The sequence below is a fragment of the Diadema antillarum genome, unplaced genomic scaffold, assembly GCF_040938485.1.
Source record: "Diadema antillarum isolate AM-2024a unplaced genomic scaffold, OU_Dant_1.0 seq00000889_RagTag, whole genome shotgun sequence".
Taxonomy (NCBI): Eukaryota; Metazoa; Echinodermata; class Echinoidea; order Diadematoida; family Diadematidae; genus Diadema; species Diadema antillarum.
Genome location: NW_027271753.1, coordinates 929683 through 948084, shown reverse-complemented (window position 1 = coordinate 948084; position 18402 = coordinate 929683). Strand labels below are relative to the sequence as shown.

Below are 18402 nucleotides of genomic sequence, written 5' to 3'. Positions count from 1 at the left end.
ACACCTGCAGCATGACCACTGAGCAAATTTTGGTAAAAGTAAATATCTTCAGGAAACAAGGTACTTAGCTTTAAATTTGTCCTCAAACTGGTAATCTTCTGAAATTATCATTATATGTCAGTACATATACGATGTACTTTGTACAGCGATATAAGTAACTTATAAAGATTGTAAAAGAGGAACAGAAAGGACAAGAATAATGCTACGAATCATTATTATACAGGTAGATTAAACATTCAATAAACTCAAAGTACATCTGTGAATGCCTAAATGTCTAATATAAATCCTTACCAGTCTCCTAGCAAAGGATATATAAGCATTTGTGGAGGTGCAGGTTACAGTTTGCGAATGTCATGAGATTTTGATACTGAGCTCCTCCTTTAAATGTCAGCTCTCATCTCCTTGGATGAGAAGACAGTGAGATGTCGGAGAATGATGCAGGAAGACCTGCTGTGCTCATAATACACTGGTTGCCAGGACACAACGGTCAAGGAAGGGGGCGGGAAGGCATCCACATAAAAAACAGATGCTGGTATGATAACCCGGCAAGCATCTACAACTCCATGGCTTCCTGCCCCCGGCATCTCTAACCCACGATTTCAAGATGGTGGAATATTTCTATCTTCTGTGCCCTGTCTAAGTCAATAATGCAAATGGTGCAGCTGTTTACATGTAGGTGTAGAGACTTTCTTCTGGATTCAGTCAAGACAAGAACTGTATCAGAATGTCATCAATAAACCAGCTCTGCGATATATCACTTGTTTTAAGTCTAATTCCACTCCATGCCAAATTTGGCTTCGATAGAAAAAATATAATTCTTAAGAGTATTAAGTAGAATGACAGAAAGTCATGGACTAAAAATCTGTTTTCTTCAAACAGTGATACTGACCATGACTACAAGGTGAGGCTACGGTATGTCATCGAAGAACATGTCTTCCATTTATCTATCATCTTCATGAAATTTGTTTTACTGTTATGATAAAGATTTTCTATCATAATATAAGTATGCAACAATAACCAAGCAATAATGCCTTTTAGGAAAGAGTTGAAGTGGAAAAATTATCTTATGTTGAGGCCTTCACAATGCTGAAACACAGATTTATCTTTACGTTCATTTTGCTTTGCACTTTATAGAATCAAATCTTTCAGATAACATCCATTTGCATTTCCGATTCATTCTCATCTATGATACACCATGATCTTGCTGTCAACTCTATATCTCTAGAAAAAGAAATGCACATATACTGTACTGAACATTTAAAATTGGACAACTTAAAAAAAATGAGTGTGCCTACTTTGTACATGCAATATATCTCACATTTGATAAATGCATGAGTACAGCTGTATATCCTTGATTTTAACGATGTCTAAATTATTGAAGAAATTAAAAGCCTTCAAATCTGTTATGTATTACATGTATGCTCTCTTTCTCCATGTTTTAGCTAGACTATCAAATACAGACTGTTAATCACAGTCTGATAAATATCAATTAGAGACTAGCGGACAGGAAGTTCCTCACACCGACTGACGTCAAAACCTCTTGTCCTCTTTTCCAGGTGCCCCTAATCTCTACTGCAACGTGTCTGCACATACTATTAGGCTTTGTAAGACTAATTAGTATAAAAATTTAGCATCTAAAACGTAGATTGTCTTCTGTATGTAGAATCCATTGTAACAATTTGTTCTATATCATTTGGTAGAAATGCACCAATTACATACTATACACACACTGATTCCAAATCTTACTGTAATCACTGTGTATGATTATGCTGTTGTTGTTTTTAGAGAAAAGAAGAGAGAGAAAAATGGGGCCCTGATGATGTTATACACACAGTAGATATCAAACCTTCCTTATGCTTATACAAACAAACTATAATAATCTTCATCTTACTGTTGTGTATAAGACACACAGTAAGTCTTTACTACACAGTGTATGAGTGTTTACAAATTACAATCTTAGTATATACACTTGTACACAGGGTAAATCTAAATCTTACTCAGTGTACATGTACGTATAACATACACACCTGTAGTAAATATCAGTCTTACTATCATGCCCAAGGAATAATAGGACAGAATGTATTTGAAATTGCAAATCTTGCTAAAAAAACTATTAACACTGATTAGGTATGAAGGCCAATATATCATACGTGCATTTTTGCTTTTATCATCAATTTAAAGTGACTTAATTTTTGTTTTGTCAAGATATTTCTTCAACCCATCCTTAAGGTAAATGGCTCTCCAGAAGAAGACAGTATTTTGACCTTCAAAAGGGGGGATTGGTACTCACAGGACATATATGAGACTATAATACATAGTGTGACTACAATAGAGAATATTTATGCAGGAATAGCTGGAGGAAGTATGGTTGGGTATTAGGCAGGCATGGCAAGGCATAGATCAAGCGAGACGGCAGCGAGGCTCGTTTGCAATTCATTGTCGAGACAGGCTGGGGGGGGGGGGGGTGGTCGGTATATGGCTAGGAAATGACTAGCTACACGTCCATTTGAGTGTACGGCCTTATGTATCACATGATGCATGTTTTTACAATCCCTTCATAATACAGCATAATACTCACTATGCCTCAGTCTTGGAACTTAATTATGATCTTTGGAATGGCCACTTTTCATGGCCTTCTAGTCCACAGAATTTGTCCTTCCTTTGTGTCACTCTTTTTTTAGCAGTTAATTATATAATTATCTAAAGCTGTTCAAATTAACTTGGATGGATGTCAGACTTAACATCCTTTGTAAATTGTCTCTTCCTCTGCTTCATTACTGATGAGACCAAAAGCTATCAAAATCTAGTTCAAAATTTATTAGCACTTGCTTTGGTCTTCAAATAATATCTTATGACACAAAATGAAATGATTGTTTAATAACTTTTTGAGGATTTCATTTTGCCATTTTCAGATAGGCCTACCTTGATGAAAAATCCTGCTCAAGTAAAATTACAAGTTGCATTCCACAACCACTGCAGATGCTGTAGATATGAATGCGCAATAAATGTACAGTTGCTATGTTAGTGTCTAGTCAATCATGCCAATAACATTCTTTAATGGATGACCACTTAGCAACAAACCATTAAATTTTATGATTTATTGCTTTTTTTGTTTACTTTAATGGGCCTTCTGAGGTTACTGTCATATATTCAAAAAAGTGCAGCGATATTTTGGCATCACCCTGTACAGAGAGTAAGCACAATCTATGGCTATTATAGGCTAGCCAGGTTTCCCACTGACATCAAAATCTGCTGGTATACAAGGAAATACACACACTCTCCCCTTCCAATCCTCGGTGCCAATTTATGACACTGAAAGCTATTTTAGTGAGCTGGAGCCTCATGTGTCCCACAGTTCCCTGCAAATTGACACAAGCTATGAGTCTGACACATCCAACACATGTGTGCCTCAAGGAGTATTCATCAATATCCATGAAGCTATTTTGATATGCAGAAAAAGGTTGCCTAGCAACAGACACTGGTGAGAGTTGAGGGTCACAGAGAAGAGTAAGTCCTCCACAAAGTTTGGTACAGGATGCAAACTAGACAGACAAGAGACGATCACAAAGAGGTATAAAATATTCCTCTTGGATAGCAAACCTTATTCTCCTCATCCTCAAAACCATGTATCATAATACTGCTCCATGTAGCTTGTGTGATAAACCTCAGACTTTTAACCCGTTCCGTACGGGAACCTGGTGGCCTGTTATCAAGTCTACATAGGGGTTTCAGAATTCAGTATGGAACGGGTTAATACACCACTACTTGTGAGTATGCCTACTACTACATGACAGCATAACAAAGTATGAGCTCTGCCAGTATTACTGCATTTTGTAGTTAATTAAGTTAACTTTTATAAATTTCAATCTCACTTGAAGAAGAAATCCACTCCAAAATTTCATCAATTTCAGAAGAAATTTCTTTTAGAGTTTATTTATTTTTGGGGTGTATTTCCTCTTTAAAGTGAGTTTAAATAACATCTCCACATCTGAAATAATGCGAAGTACAAGGCAGTATGCTTGCTTTAGGTGAAGCAATGATCTGTCATCTCAAATCACTGGAATGTGCCTTAATACACACAACCTCCTCAATGAACAGCTTTTTCAAAAATGTGACTCTTTTGACATTATAGAATCAGATTTGTGGGCACTATCTTTTTAATTCTCAATTCAGCAGATTGACCTATCCACTTTGATGATGAAGCATACAATTGTCTCACAATACCTGTTATGCTCTTTGAAAGGTTAGGCCTACATGATGATATGAATGTTGAAGTACATCTATGTCTGTGCCAAGAGAACTAAAATTTGAACATGCAATTATCTCAGGTGACATGCAAGTACCTCCTGGATGACAGGTTGAATAATAAAATGGGGTGAGACTCGCCCCCTTGGGATGAATACATACCCCCTGGAGTCCTGTTGAAATGCTGGTTTCTACCACTGAGAGTGCCTCCTGGATCTGTCGGGACTGAATGTCTAGACTTCGCTCCAACTGATTCCATTGGGCCACCACACTCTCTAGTCTTGGTCCCAGACTGCGGGCCACATTTGGCGACTGGTCCGCAATATCCTGGCCCTGAAACACGATCCGCTCTGTTTGGTTCTTGTGGGTCTGAACCTCCAGTGAAAAAGCCTGGAAGAATAATTGGTAATCATTGAACTTGACATTAAAATTTCAACTTGATCATGCCTTTCTTGGATAATTGCTTGGGTCTAAATCTCAGTTTCATGTTTTCCCTCCTATAATAGGGATCTAGCAAATATGAAAGAACTGCAATTTTTTTTTCACCAACATTGATTCAACATACAGTGTACAAGTAGAAGTTCTTGTCAAATGCTCAAATGGTATGTGTAATATGGTGTACAAATTCATGTACCACACAGACAATATAGCTTTCAAACATCAGACAGAGTCAAACTACAAATTGTACATATTCAGGGATGATATTGAGGTTTGTTAAAAAAAATGGAAATCAGCATTTTCAGGTGATTTTGATATATTGAAAAATCAAAATGTGTATAAACTTGAGCAAAAAACAAAAAACAAAACAAAACAAAACTCTGAAATCAGATTTAACTCTAGATACAGAATATCATGCCTGATATTGTAGATGTAGATAGAGGAAATATCTGCCCATTTCAGGAGTGTACTGAGTGCGCCTGGTAAAACGTATTTCTTCAAGTTGGTCTTACTTTCACTCAGATTGCAGAGATCATGTATAATTGATGAATATAATCTCAGCAAAAATCAGACCTTAGCTCTCTCCTCTCTCTCGCCCTTGCCTGAGGCACTGTGCACCATGACAACCATTGTTGTTCGTGAAACATAAACATTGTATTGTAAGAATTATTCTCTTGCATGCATATATTTTTACCCATACATCATACAGGTAAATATAGATGCAACAGACGACTAGTTTGATCAATATTTGCTGAGTGTGTCCGTGAGTTCATCAGCACTATTGTCCTTTTCGTCCTCTCTTAACGACTCAGGATCCTGAGTAAATTTATCCCAATCTCCCTCCAATCCAAAGTTGACTGTACTAATACATCATAATGAATTGCTCTACATCTAAGAAATTAAAACTGCCCTGGACTTAATCCATCATAGAACAAATTTACTCCAGGAGGAATTCAAGTGTGCCAAGTTTGCTTGCACAAGGGATGTACTGCAGGCATCCTAAATGTCAAGCATCCTAAACCTGTTTCATATACAATGTACTGTATGTAATGTGCAGCAACACTCCAAAGTAACAGTCACTACAGCATTCATTCAATTGTATAATGCTGTGCATACAGCACTGAATGCACTGATTGAAACAAGTTCCAATATTATTTTATGTAATTTTTTTTTTTTTTTGTGGGGGGTTTTATTTCAAGGAATTCCATGAGTCGGGTGCTTTTTGCAAATTCTAATAATAACATGTAAAAATGTTATAAAAGGGATAGTACGTTGTTTTAGTTGAGATGGGGATTCAGCTTTTTAACTTTTTGCAAGACATTAAGAAATAACTTAAATGAAATTCTAAAGACCATACAATTCTAAGAGGAATTAAAAGTTTATTTGATGACAATTGGTTTTAAAATAGCTGAGATATCCACAAACAAAGAGATCCTAATGAAAGGTGGGACCCACCTTTTTCTATGACAACTTTGTTTAACTTAGTTTTTTGATGTACAGTGTAAGCCATTTTAAAACTTTTTCATCAGATAAACTTTTAATTCCTCTTAGAATTGTATGCTCTTTAATATTTCATATGAGTGGTTTCTAATCATTTCGCAAAAAGTTTACACCTGCATTTCCATTTGTAATTCAACCAAAACTATACCATCCCTTTAACTTGGATCTCGACATGACTGGAACGTGCATGCATACATTTTTCTGTTCATTACTGCACTCCACATCCGCAATTTTAACCACACGCTATTGTTGGGAAGTCCTGATTCGCCAATAATTGAACTCACTAAATATATGGCATGCGTACAGTATATTACTCTGTCACTTCATTCATGAATAAGGTCTCTACATTACCAGTATGCAAAACCTTATAACATTTACTTTAATATCACTTGTTTTAAGCTGATAAAATTGACCAAGAATCAAGCATTATTTTGCCACTTGTTCACAATCTCTCTCAGATTGTACACGAATGTCTCAGACAGTTTTCCTACATTGTATACTTTACAATTTTGTACATGTATCAAGCCCTATGACTGAACAAATTGTGCTCTCAGTGAGCTACGCAATACTGTGAGTGTTCATGTACAACATAAAAAGTACACTGTTTACACTCAGCAAAATATACTTGACAAGTGACTACTACAGTGTAAGTAAAATAAAGAGCATACATGTACATTCATTGTTCAGTATTAAATATCTACCAGTATTATGTTAATAGTGTCTGTATGTAACGTATAGTGTATACAGTTTTATGTACAAATGTAGCAACTCTCCACACACTAGATCCATTCTCATTCTCATTGTACGGGTAGCAGATGCTTCTACATCAACTCCCATCACCCTCTGAACAAGGCACTGATGGGTTTGCAGTTAAATCAGCCATAGACAATAGACGTGATTAGTGGCTAGCTGACATCACTCTTTCATCATCACCCCATGACGTACAGACACTGACTCACAAGTGGTTTAGGCAGACTCAATTTCCCTCCCCCATAATTTCTCTCTCATTCAATTATTTAGAGTGGACTGTCCCACTAGTCTGTGTGCCGCTAACGAGAAACATACCATTCCAAGGTTTATATGCTAGTCCTTTTAAAAATACTGACCCAAAGACATCAAAAAGAAACATTACAATAATTCTGAAGTACACTGTATCTTGCAAACCATCACAGAATGAGTGCTGTATACAAATAATAGTGGTGATGATAAACAAGGATTTCTAGTAATCTGCCTCTTAAGTTCCAAAGACAATACTCGTTAACCCGTTGAGGACAAGGTGATTTTGCTATAACACACAATTCCCATACACACCTGCCCGAGTATGATCAGGACTGGTCTTTATGGGTTAAGACTTCTATACAGTGTAGCCTTGGATTCATTATTTCTACAAACATTTAATATTGGCCCAGTCAGTTAAGTTGCATTGTACATGAAATCAAAGTATGTTTCGACAGGCTTAATGACTGCAACAACAATTCTATATCTTTTCCTGAACAGTGAAATACAAAGTTAGTTTTGATACAAAACACAAGCACTTAATTCAGACACCACCATCAATGCTAAAGTGTGCTTGTACTGTCTCTTTCTCAATATAGGGCCTACAGATAGAGGTTTGACATTGATGATTCAATTAAAAGAAATAATGGAGCCATCAAGATCTCAAGTTTAATGACACCCCCACCATACATACCCATCAGCAGAATGGCATGCAAAAAAATTATAATAATAAATCAAAGCATTAGGTACTGCTGAGATTATGTGACATTCAGCAGTTGAAAAAATATTGAAAGAGGAAGTTTATCTTGTGACTCTATGAGAGACTATGCATGTGAAATGGAGCACTGAGTCCTCCAGCTGCCTGAGTTTGAAGTCTTGTGCGACCATGACGATAGCATCATTGCGGATCAGTGGCCATGGCTTTCATTGGTAGGGAGGAACAGGGTAGGGTATGCCACACAGCCAGATTCAATTTTGCAGATAAATTCACGGGAAGCTACTCTCACAGTCATTCCTATTCAAGGTCACTAATTTCATCCTTTTTTTAATTTTCACGCTCATCAGCTGCACAGTTGTTTAATTACACATCCTGTTTGCCTCACCCTCTGGGGGGGAAAAACCCTCAAAATACATACATCACTATTAGTTTGCTGAGATGCATGAAATGAATCGACACCACACCTGTAACAAATGTCTCTCGCACACATATAAAATCACTGTCGCACACTTGATATAATGAAAGGTTTTAATGTTAGTCCTGTGAGATAAGAATCATTTTCTGCTTCTATTTTTTACTGTAAGACATGAGTCACGGGTAAACTGGGGAAAGGGAATTTTGTTTCAAACACTCCTAGGGGAACAAATTTAGCATGGATGATTGTACAGCTAAATATAATCAAACATGAGGCCCTCAGTTCAGTGCAATTAACATGCTTAAACTGGCAGAAACAAAAAGAAACACATTTTGTGGCTTGTCATTAAAAGAATAAATATATCTTGGAAAGAAAAAAAATTCCCAGGTCAGTCTGATTTCACTGGGCTGCATCGATCTAAATGTATCATGTAGATGTACATCGTAAATGTGTATGATACTACGTTCTGCAGCCACATTTTCTTTAATAATTAGACCAGGCTTGCTTAATCCATGTAGCAGACATGGTTTCAGACATGGCTATAATTTCTTGATTCCTTTTTGATTTTCACATATATGTAGTTTTAGACTACTTCCTACAATAAAAAGTCATGGAAATGTTAAGATATCATATCAAAAACATCCAGAAGCATTATACATTCATATCTATAGAATATCAATTTTTGCAGATAGCATTACAGATGAAATAACATGACCCAACTTTTCACAATTATTTGGGATTTTCTTCACAATAACATTTAAGAGAACTGAAAAGCCTGACAAACATGTCAGTCTTTAATGGTAAGTATAATTAAAGGATATCGTTATAAAAAAACCTTTCATAAATTTCACTCAATACAGAAACAGTTGAACTATATATTTTTTTTCATCTAGGCCCCACTCATTCAAAAAGATGTACATGTAGGTAAGTAATGTTCTCTGTCCATCCCTGTAAAATATATAATGATTGATACATTCTATTACTCTCATTTTTTTTTTCTTTTTTTTTTTTGGGGGGGGATAAATATTAGAAACTTCATGTCTCATCACAAAATATTAGCTTTTATAAAGCTCATTTGGATCATATGCAATCACAGTGAAAAGTTTCTACATGAGAGACATGTGATCAAATTCTTTTGATCTCCAAGCAGTCTAACAGTGTGATGCTTGAGCCAATCAATGGAACGATTATTTTCCCTCTGGACTGTACTATTCCTATCTCACAGTGCCACTGTCCTTGACTGGCTGGGTGTATTATCAACAAATCCCCACAGATAGTAAGTTTCAAAAGGAAATCCCTTCTAAAGCAGATTTCAAATACACATGCCACCAATCAGCTCTGGTGACTTCCCTAATGTCCACTCTAAAAACTGACCACACTTGATTGGAATCTTCTTAGATTAATGAACCTCTAGGTATATGAAATTTGGGTGTTTCAGAAGAATGAACCTTCTGAATAACAAATGTCATTTCATTTTTGGATTAATATGAAATTCATTACCCCAGTATAATGAATATCATTCATATTTTCAATACCATAATCTTACACCAAATATTGTCAATTCTTATAATTCAAAGGGATACTTTTCCAAGAAAATGAATAAAGGTATCAATAAGACTATATCAATACCATAACTTGTGATACAGCATCATAACATCAAAATGTTCATAGAATGAATTCACAAGAAGACATTGATATAGTAAACTGTGCAGATAAAAGTAGGGAGACACATGTACAAATGTACCATGGTTAGCTTACCAAATGTCTCTCAAGCTGTACCCTAATGCTTGGTATGCTGTGAGACGGTGCCTTCCAGCAGTCTGTAAACTGGACAGCTTCTGTCAGCCATGATGTCACAGAGTCAAGCTCTGTAGTGAATACCTGAGGAGAGAAACAAATGGGTTAATCATTCTATTGCATCTCAGACTTCTATTAAACAATGTGTGTAGTAGTACACTAGGAAAGGATAAGTGTGGCAAATGGCTTGTCAATCTACTCTCTTGTAATGTCACTATAGATGCATACAGCTGTACCACCACCACCACCACCATTACTACTACTTCTACTACTACCACTACTACTACTACTACTACTACAACCTACTACTACTACTACTACTACTACTACTACTACTACTACCACTACTACAGTACTACTTACCACTATTACTGGTAAAAGCAACACTGCAAATGGTAATAACGGCAAAATAATTACAATTATCATCATCATTCTCCTATTACAAGCAGTATGATCATCATAGTCATTATCACATCATTACTGTCACCACTATCATCATTGGTATTATTATCATTGTTATACTGGTGAATCTACAATGTAGGTGTACATGTACATGTATTCTGTTTTTAAAACTTATAAAAACATGGCATTCTATCATATAACACAGAATGAATATAATCGCTGGGACCTAATTTACAAATGAAGTGAAAGATGATCGGAGCCAAAATTATTTTCATCACATTGTAGACCTGGCTGGCCATGTGTTTGAGCATTACAATCTTTGTGGCCTCATGCAACAACAGCAACAACAAAAGTTCAGGGACAACTGTTAACCATGATCTACATCCTACAATGTATGAGGGAACTGTATTGAACAGAGAAAAGAATATAGATGAACAATGGAAAGTCTGAGTGAAATTGAATATCCACTTTAAAATTTTTCGATTAATTTCATCTCCACAAAATCTTTAACAAAATGTCCTACGGTATCAAATGCAATCTATCCCCATCATTTTCTTAAATTGCCCTCAGGCAAATTACTCCCTATTTATTTAAGACACAGTGAAATTTCACCACCATCACATTTTTGTTTTATATGAAACATATCATATCATCCTCACTTAGTGTACAACACTGGTCAATATCTCCATGTCCACACTACAGGCAACTTATGAAGTAAATTATTAAAAAAGAAGTTCCCGGACATTAATTTCTTGTCCATTGTAAACAATAATTTTGCTTCATCTTTTATTTTCTACTATAGAGCAGAGGAGGAATGAATATACATGTAATCTAAGCAATGCCAAGATTACAAGATTATTGAAGTTACTGCATACTGGACTGGTGGTTTCAGAAAGGTTATACTTTTAAAATTTATTCTTTCTGTCAAATTTTCATGGAACTTCAATATTAGTTATCTTTTGCAAATGTCTCCTCCTTGTGCAAAAAACAAAAAAATGAAAAAAAAAACCCCAAAACAACCCTCAACTTTTTGTGTGCCACATGTATTTCCAGCCAACTGATAGTAAAAGGCTTGCCAACTTTGCATACATTGTACAGTTTACTGTTCAAATGCACAAGCCTAGCAAATTTGCTCATTAATATTGCTAATTGTGTTTCTGGCTTATAGAGTTACTTGACTTTGAAAAAGAAAAAGAAAAGTTTTCAAAAACACTCATGAATTGAATGTTTGATGTGCACAGAATGCAAAAATAATAATAACAATTTTAACATGATTTTGCTACTGTAATTCACTTTCAAGTTTGATATTCACTGACTCTGATGACTCATCAATCTGTTGACTACACTCTATAGAACACACATATTTTTTTAATATGTAATTTTCCCCCACTTTATAGAGACTTAGTTTCTATAGCTTGGTGGGAAAGATAGAATGATAGGATTATGGAGTAAGTATTCACTTCCTCAAACTCTTGTTAGTCACAGTTTGGTCCCACAGTCTGCATTTAGATAGTCTGTTTTCAAGATACATTGAACTTTTAAAGGAAAGTGATTCAAATGTATGACGTCATACAATGCTGACTTTGGAGAGAGTCTACAGGAATGCAGGACAATGCATTCCTTCCTGTACATGAATACATGTAGCCTACATAAAATGAAGCGTGTGAAGCAGTATCAATGACGCCAGCTGGAACACAATGTAAACAGAAACGGCGCAATATGTAGGCCTATTTACACATGACAATGAGGAAACGGACACTGCAGCATTTCTTCTCAATTCTATCATTCCCACTGGAAACTCGACAACGTTATACACTTCCAGTAGACAAAATGTAGGGTTCTACAAAGTACTGACAGAGTTAAACAATAAGAATTTAATAAAGAGAAAGTCCAGAGAAAAATGAGAGCTTAATATCAGAGGTTACCAGGAATTATTTACATAGGCCTAATGCAAAAAGATGACATTTCAACTTGCCAGGTACACTTTTTTAAGCCTTTCAGAAAGATAATTTGCTCCAGTCACAATACGTGTTGTACTGTCTCAGGTTGGAATGTGATGTGTACAAACTATCAAAATATGAAACCTTCAAATTTTTTCAAGGATGAATAAGAAGGAAATCTTGTCTGATAGTACGAATGTTCGGATGATATTAGCATGTGTGGTATTCTAAGAAGCAGTCCAAATGTCATTATATAAATAGTTAGGCCTAAACATCTTACCTTTTTACCTTGTACACTCAATGACCAATATCACAATTGTTCTAGAACATGCATAATGTTAATGTTGACTGAGTTCTTCTTTTTTAAATGATAGGGAAACATGCCTTCAAAGCAGGGCACTGGATGAAAGATAATTTTGTTCTTATGAGAAAAAAAAAAGCTATAATCATTCATAGCTTGTATCTTGACTATTAACAAAAAGTGAATGAAGAGTGGTATACACACAAAGTGTAGCAGCTTTGTTAACATGCAGAATAACCATTCTGAGATGAATAAATACTGTGGCTTTATGAAGGCAATTCTTCACATCTGTATCTCATTCAAATTTTCATTGAACTGCTACTTCGAGTCACCCACATTTATTGTAAGCCACTATGTACATGTATCTTATGATCAAGTGAAATAAAAAAGACTTTTCATCCGGGACTGTTGCTTCTTGTTAAAAAAAATGACAACAAATCATCAAGAGAGAATTGATATGGGAGCAATTGGCGTGATAAAAAAAGATGCACAAGACAAGCTACAGAATCAATATTTGATCATTCACAGAAAAATAAATAAATAAAAGGACTGCTGAAAACTCCAGCCAATAGTGTCTTTGACTCGTTCCTGTACAGAAAGCATTGCATTTATATTTTATTAACATTCAGTAAAAGAATGTGACCTAGTAAATACAATAAAGCTTTTTCCATTTCAATTACCTGCCAGTAGGATTCTAAAGCTGAGTAGAAGCAAGAATTCATGTCCTCTACAGTCTTGCTGTTCATTGCTGAGGCTTCGTAGCCAAAACATTCTGCCATTTTCACCCTCCCACATACGCCAACATCAAGCATTGTTCACCAAAAGAGCACAAAACATCCAGAATTGATATAAATCCATTTGGTAAAAATCCATGAGTAATGCAACATGGCTTCCACAGCACTTTCAACTCATTTCCAGCAGTGCATTCCTGAACAACTTTTCATAGTCAACAGAAACTTCGCTAATGGCACAAAACTATGCCAGCAGTAGCAAGAGTAAAGCACGCACAAAGAGAGTAGCTAGGCTAGTTTCATTTCACTGGCTTTGTACACCTCCCACACTTTGAGCACTTTCCCAGACTCAAGTATACACACATGTACACTGAGTAGGAACTTCCTATATTCATGGCTATCATAACCACTGCTCTCGCACCACTCAGGAATGTTACTTCAGAGGGAGTACTTCACTCGCTCACTTTTTTTTAGCAGACTTGATGCATGGCCCGAGAGGAAACGAACAAAGTTTGTGGAATTATTGCAGCGTACAGAGCTCATGAAGTACAATGTACACTCGATATCTGCTGCAAGCTTTCCCGGGAAGAACTCATAATTGCTGTATCCTCTCGCTAAACGCAGTCTACTGACCATCCGCTTTGATGACAGAGTTTTCATGGTTTCTGTGAATCACTGTGTACACCAAAGTCTTGCCTTTCTCCTTCCTTGTTTAACCAATGATTGGAATGTTAAGTGATTTACTTTGGGGATGAGCCAGCTAAATGGTTGACATAAACCATTAAAGCTACAAAATCACCCCTTGAGCCTAGTATACTAACTTAAATGAAACTTCAGTTGAGGACTGCTCATCTAGTACTAGTATGAGATTTCCAAAACAGATTTGAAACCATCCCTTTGTCCCTACAAAAAAAAAAAACCCACAAGACCCACACCAATAGACACATAACAAAATGATTCATTCCAAAGACTTTATTTTAATGCAGATGTATTGCTACATTGTATCTTTTATAATCACCATCCACTCGTGGTCTGTATCATTTGACCCTCACACATGAATCGGTGATGTGATTATCGAAATCACGGCAGGGTACAGGAGACATAATTTCTCCTTTATTTCTCATCAAAGAAGGGGGTAAAAATAAAGTTGCCAGAAATAATTCAGTGACAGGAGGAAACTGCTAGGACAAACATTTTCACTTCCAAAACAAACTGTTGGCTGTTTTTGTCTCAGGCTCACATCATATGGAAATCTACACTTCCCACTTCCTGCACTTAAATATTATGATATATCAGGGTTGCTTGTTAATCTCTCACTGGTCTTTCGATGTTTTTGTTTTTTCTTTTGATACTCTCTGCTCAAGATACAAATCTAAACCATTTCCACATTCAACTTTCACAAAATGTGAAATCAGTATATCATTTATCCTAAAGAAGACACATATATCCTAGCAGTTCTTTGAGAAAATTTCATCGTTAGCCCCTCTTGCTGCTAACTGTCAGCTGGGAGACAAGGGCAGGCATGTGTCTTCTCAGCATGAAATCAATAGTCACAGCGAGACACTCTGTTTGAATCGCTGAAATAACTTTGTTGTGACACGGACTTTCTCTCTCGGATAATCACAGCCATCTTATTGATTTGTTTGGACTATCAGCAGGCAATCAGTTTAACTTTCACAGTTCAGATTCTCTTCTTCGAAACTAAATAGTGACTAATCTCATTTCATCTGCTGCCTTGCAGTAAGATCCCAGATTTTCAATGCTTGACTTCCACTAAAAGGAGGTTCTTTGAGCTGATGAATATCTGGAGACAGATCACTCAATGAGCCTTTTTCTGAATAAAACCCCATTTCCAGCCGAGCGGAAATGAGGAAAAAGCATCAGGTCTGGCTTTCCTCCTTAGTACTCTTTTGGAAACAAGAGGTAGATGTACATAGGCACCTACCTTGCTACTTTGTCAACCAACAAGCACTAAAAATGAAATATGCTGTATTAGGCATCAAATTATTAACATGAATTCATAAGCACAATCATAATATAGAAATACAGGGAGGGGCACATGAACAATATTCGATATGTGAAGTCAAAACACACATACAATACATAAACTTCTGCTCAAACAATCATGTTACCACACACACACACACACACACACACACACACACACACACACACACACACACACACACACACACACACACAGTGCACATAAAGGTCAAGCAAGTGCCAAGTAATTGACCCCTTACCTCCCAAATATGGTGGTCAACATTGCTGGGAATTGGTAAGTTGCCATGACAACCTTGGCTACTCCCATTCCTGCCCGATTTGGAGGCCAAGTTGGGTGTTGACCTCTTCTGACCTTTCCCCTGCTGAGACTGTTCCATTCGCTTTGGAGGGGAGTCCTGCTTCTTCTTTTTCTTGCTCTTCATCTTTGGTAAGGATGGCTGTCTGGACTTGAACCTTCCCCCTTCCTTGCTGTGTGATGTTGGTGAGAGTAAAGATTGCCAAAATTCCATGGAGGCAAACATGATGTCATGGTACGTCAAAACTCCCGCGATGCAATGTACGCTGATGTGTTGTGAAGGATTCGATGTTCAATGATCAGCTCAGATCACACTGTAAAACAAACAGATAAATTATAAATGTGATAACTTTCTTTTTGGGAACTATTTCAATTCCTCAATCTGCAGCATGCATACATGCCACTTTAAGTTTCAAATTATTTTACATGAAAAATTTTTGGTCAAATTTCCCTTTTTTGCCTTGGAGTTTATTGCATCATTTTGCAATTAATTATCCCCCCCCCCCCTCAAAAAAAAAATAACATGAACCAAAAATTTGTACTGTGTGCAGTAACAGCAGAATAATGGATGTTGCATATAAAATATGACCAAATATTTGAGTTGCTTCAGTTAATTTTATGACAATGGACAAGGGCTCTGTTCCTCAGGCTCGCTAAAGATATCACTCTATTCAATAGGCACCACGCTTAAGAATAATGTGTCGTAAAATCTTTATTCCATAAAATTGAGAGCTCTGGTCTTTTCATTTGATAATCCCTATTTACATCAATTGAGCCCAGTCAGCATGAAACTTTGAAAGCCAGGTTGCCAAAGCCTACCAACCATCACTGATCTGACAGTGCCTGCACTAGCTGGTATCGTCTGTTGTCCAGGTGACTCCCAATAAAATGAAGTCCTCGACACCGGTAGTGCTACTTCGTTATATCCAAATTTAGGAAATTTTGCACAGTAGGCATGAGAGATAATAATTTTGGGACCTGAATTTTTACTTCATCGTCACAAAATTTCATTATAATCTTGTTTACTGCAACAATGTATCCAGTGTTCCATACATGGCACGTATGGGTACAATAATTACAGCTTGCACTATTTACAAGTAGCAGAGAGATATGAATCAACCAATTACAAGTATCTCATTTGTCACCATGGTAACTCGAATACTTGTAACTTGCAGTAATCACAAACCTCACTGTAGAATTAACAGGCCCCCTCATGGCTCACATGAAACCATGGTGGTACACTGTACAAATGTAACCTGCACTGTACTACATGTACATGTACGTTGTACTGTATGATGGCAGACATTCAAAAGGTTGTAATCTGGTCAGCTTAAGAACCTTACATCCATAATCCATACATTCGCCAGTGAGGCTTAGACTGACTCTTGACAAATAGCCAACAGATTTCATTTTTTTCCCCACCCTTTTACCACGTCACAGATAATGAGATGACACGTCAAGCTATTCTGAGCCTGACAGCCTGGCTCTAATCAACTCAGACAATGAGGGCAAGCTGTCTGCCACTCCCTCATCAGGATGCAAAAATTATCTAAAATGAACCACATACTTTCCTTTTATTCCACTCTTTTCTACATCTCTGTGACCTCAATTTCATTACCATGTATCAGATCCTGATCTATTGTGCTACTTCCTCAAATCAAATGTTAAGTCTTTTGTACATGCTGATGCAAATACATAACTTCTCTGCTCCCAGTATGTTTCCCCCCCCCCCTTTTTTTTTTTTTTAAAAGAGGCAAATCTTTATCATAAAATATTGGCACTAATAGATCCTTGGCTTCAGGCTTGATATTGACTACATTTGTAACACTCAGTACCTGCAGTGTAAAAAATACAATCATTTGCTTAATTGGTATGCTCTATCTGTCTATACCATGCTTCTCCCCCCCCCCCCCCATCTTTCCTTCTCTCTCCATCTACAGTATCTCTGATCTGTCTTTATCTATCATCCACCCTCACACACTCACCCACTCGCACACACATTTATACATAGGCACACTGTGATAATGATGCATCACAGTACACACTTTACACACAAAGCTACAGACTAAAACCTTCCTATCCCTCACACCCAATTCACACAAGCGAAGTCCAGCGATCTCAGGATTGTGTTTATCAAATGCAAACTGGCAGAGTGTGATTAGGCAGAGATGATGCAATAAGCCTCTAATTGGGATCTATTGTGACTGTCAGTAATCAAACTTGATTCAATGTGTTAAACTGCTTTGGGCAATATCCCTGTATAGCAAAGCAGGATTACAATACCTGTTTTGGGATTGGGGAAACCAACAAATGGTAAAGATGGTAAATCACAGTCTACATCACAGCTGCTAAAAATACTACAACAAAACTGTTGGCTTGCAATCTGTACCGGTAATCATAGTGATTTCCACTGATGGAAAAAAAAAAACTACCCAATTTTTTGTCATGGTAATAGTGATAAGTTTTGATATTCAATGAGAAATCCACAGCTGCAACCTCTGTAGATCTACATTGTATTGATATACTAATATACAGTAAAACACATACTTGTACATTGTATTCTGTAGGTTTAAATTCATCTTTACATTGAAAATGGTAAATTTGAACATATCCAGCC

At 36.6% G+C, this 18402-nt stretch overlaps 1 protein-coding gene across 1 annotated transcript in view; it reads right to left on the bottom strand.

Annotated features, from left to right (window-relative positions):
• The window catches only part of LOC139740855 (uncharacterized), a 53561-nt gene that overhangs the window by 21712 nt on the left and 13447 nt on the right, over positions 1–18402 (bottom strand). The window contains exons 2-4 of the mRNA XM_071651436.1: positions 15730–16099; positions 10071–10193; positions 4408–4635 (exon numbers count right to left, since the gene is read on the bottom strand). Coding sequence (XP_071507537.1) covers positions 4408–4635; positions 10071–10193; positions 15730–16011 — 633 coding nt within the window. The 5' untranslated portion in view covers positions 16012–16099. The remainder of the gene's footprint in view (positions 1–4407; positions 4636–10070; positions 10194–15729; positions 16100–18402) is intronic.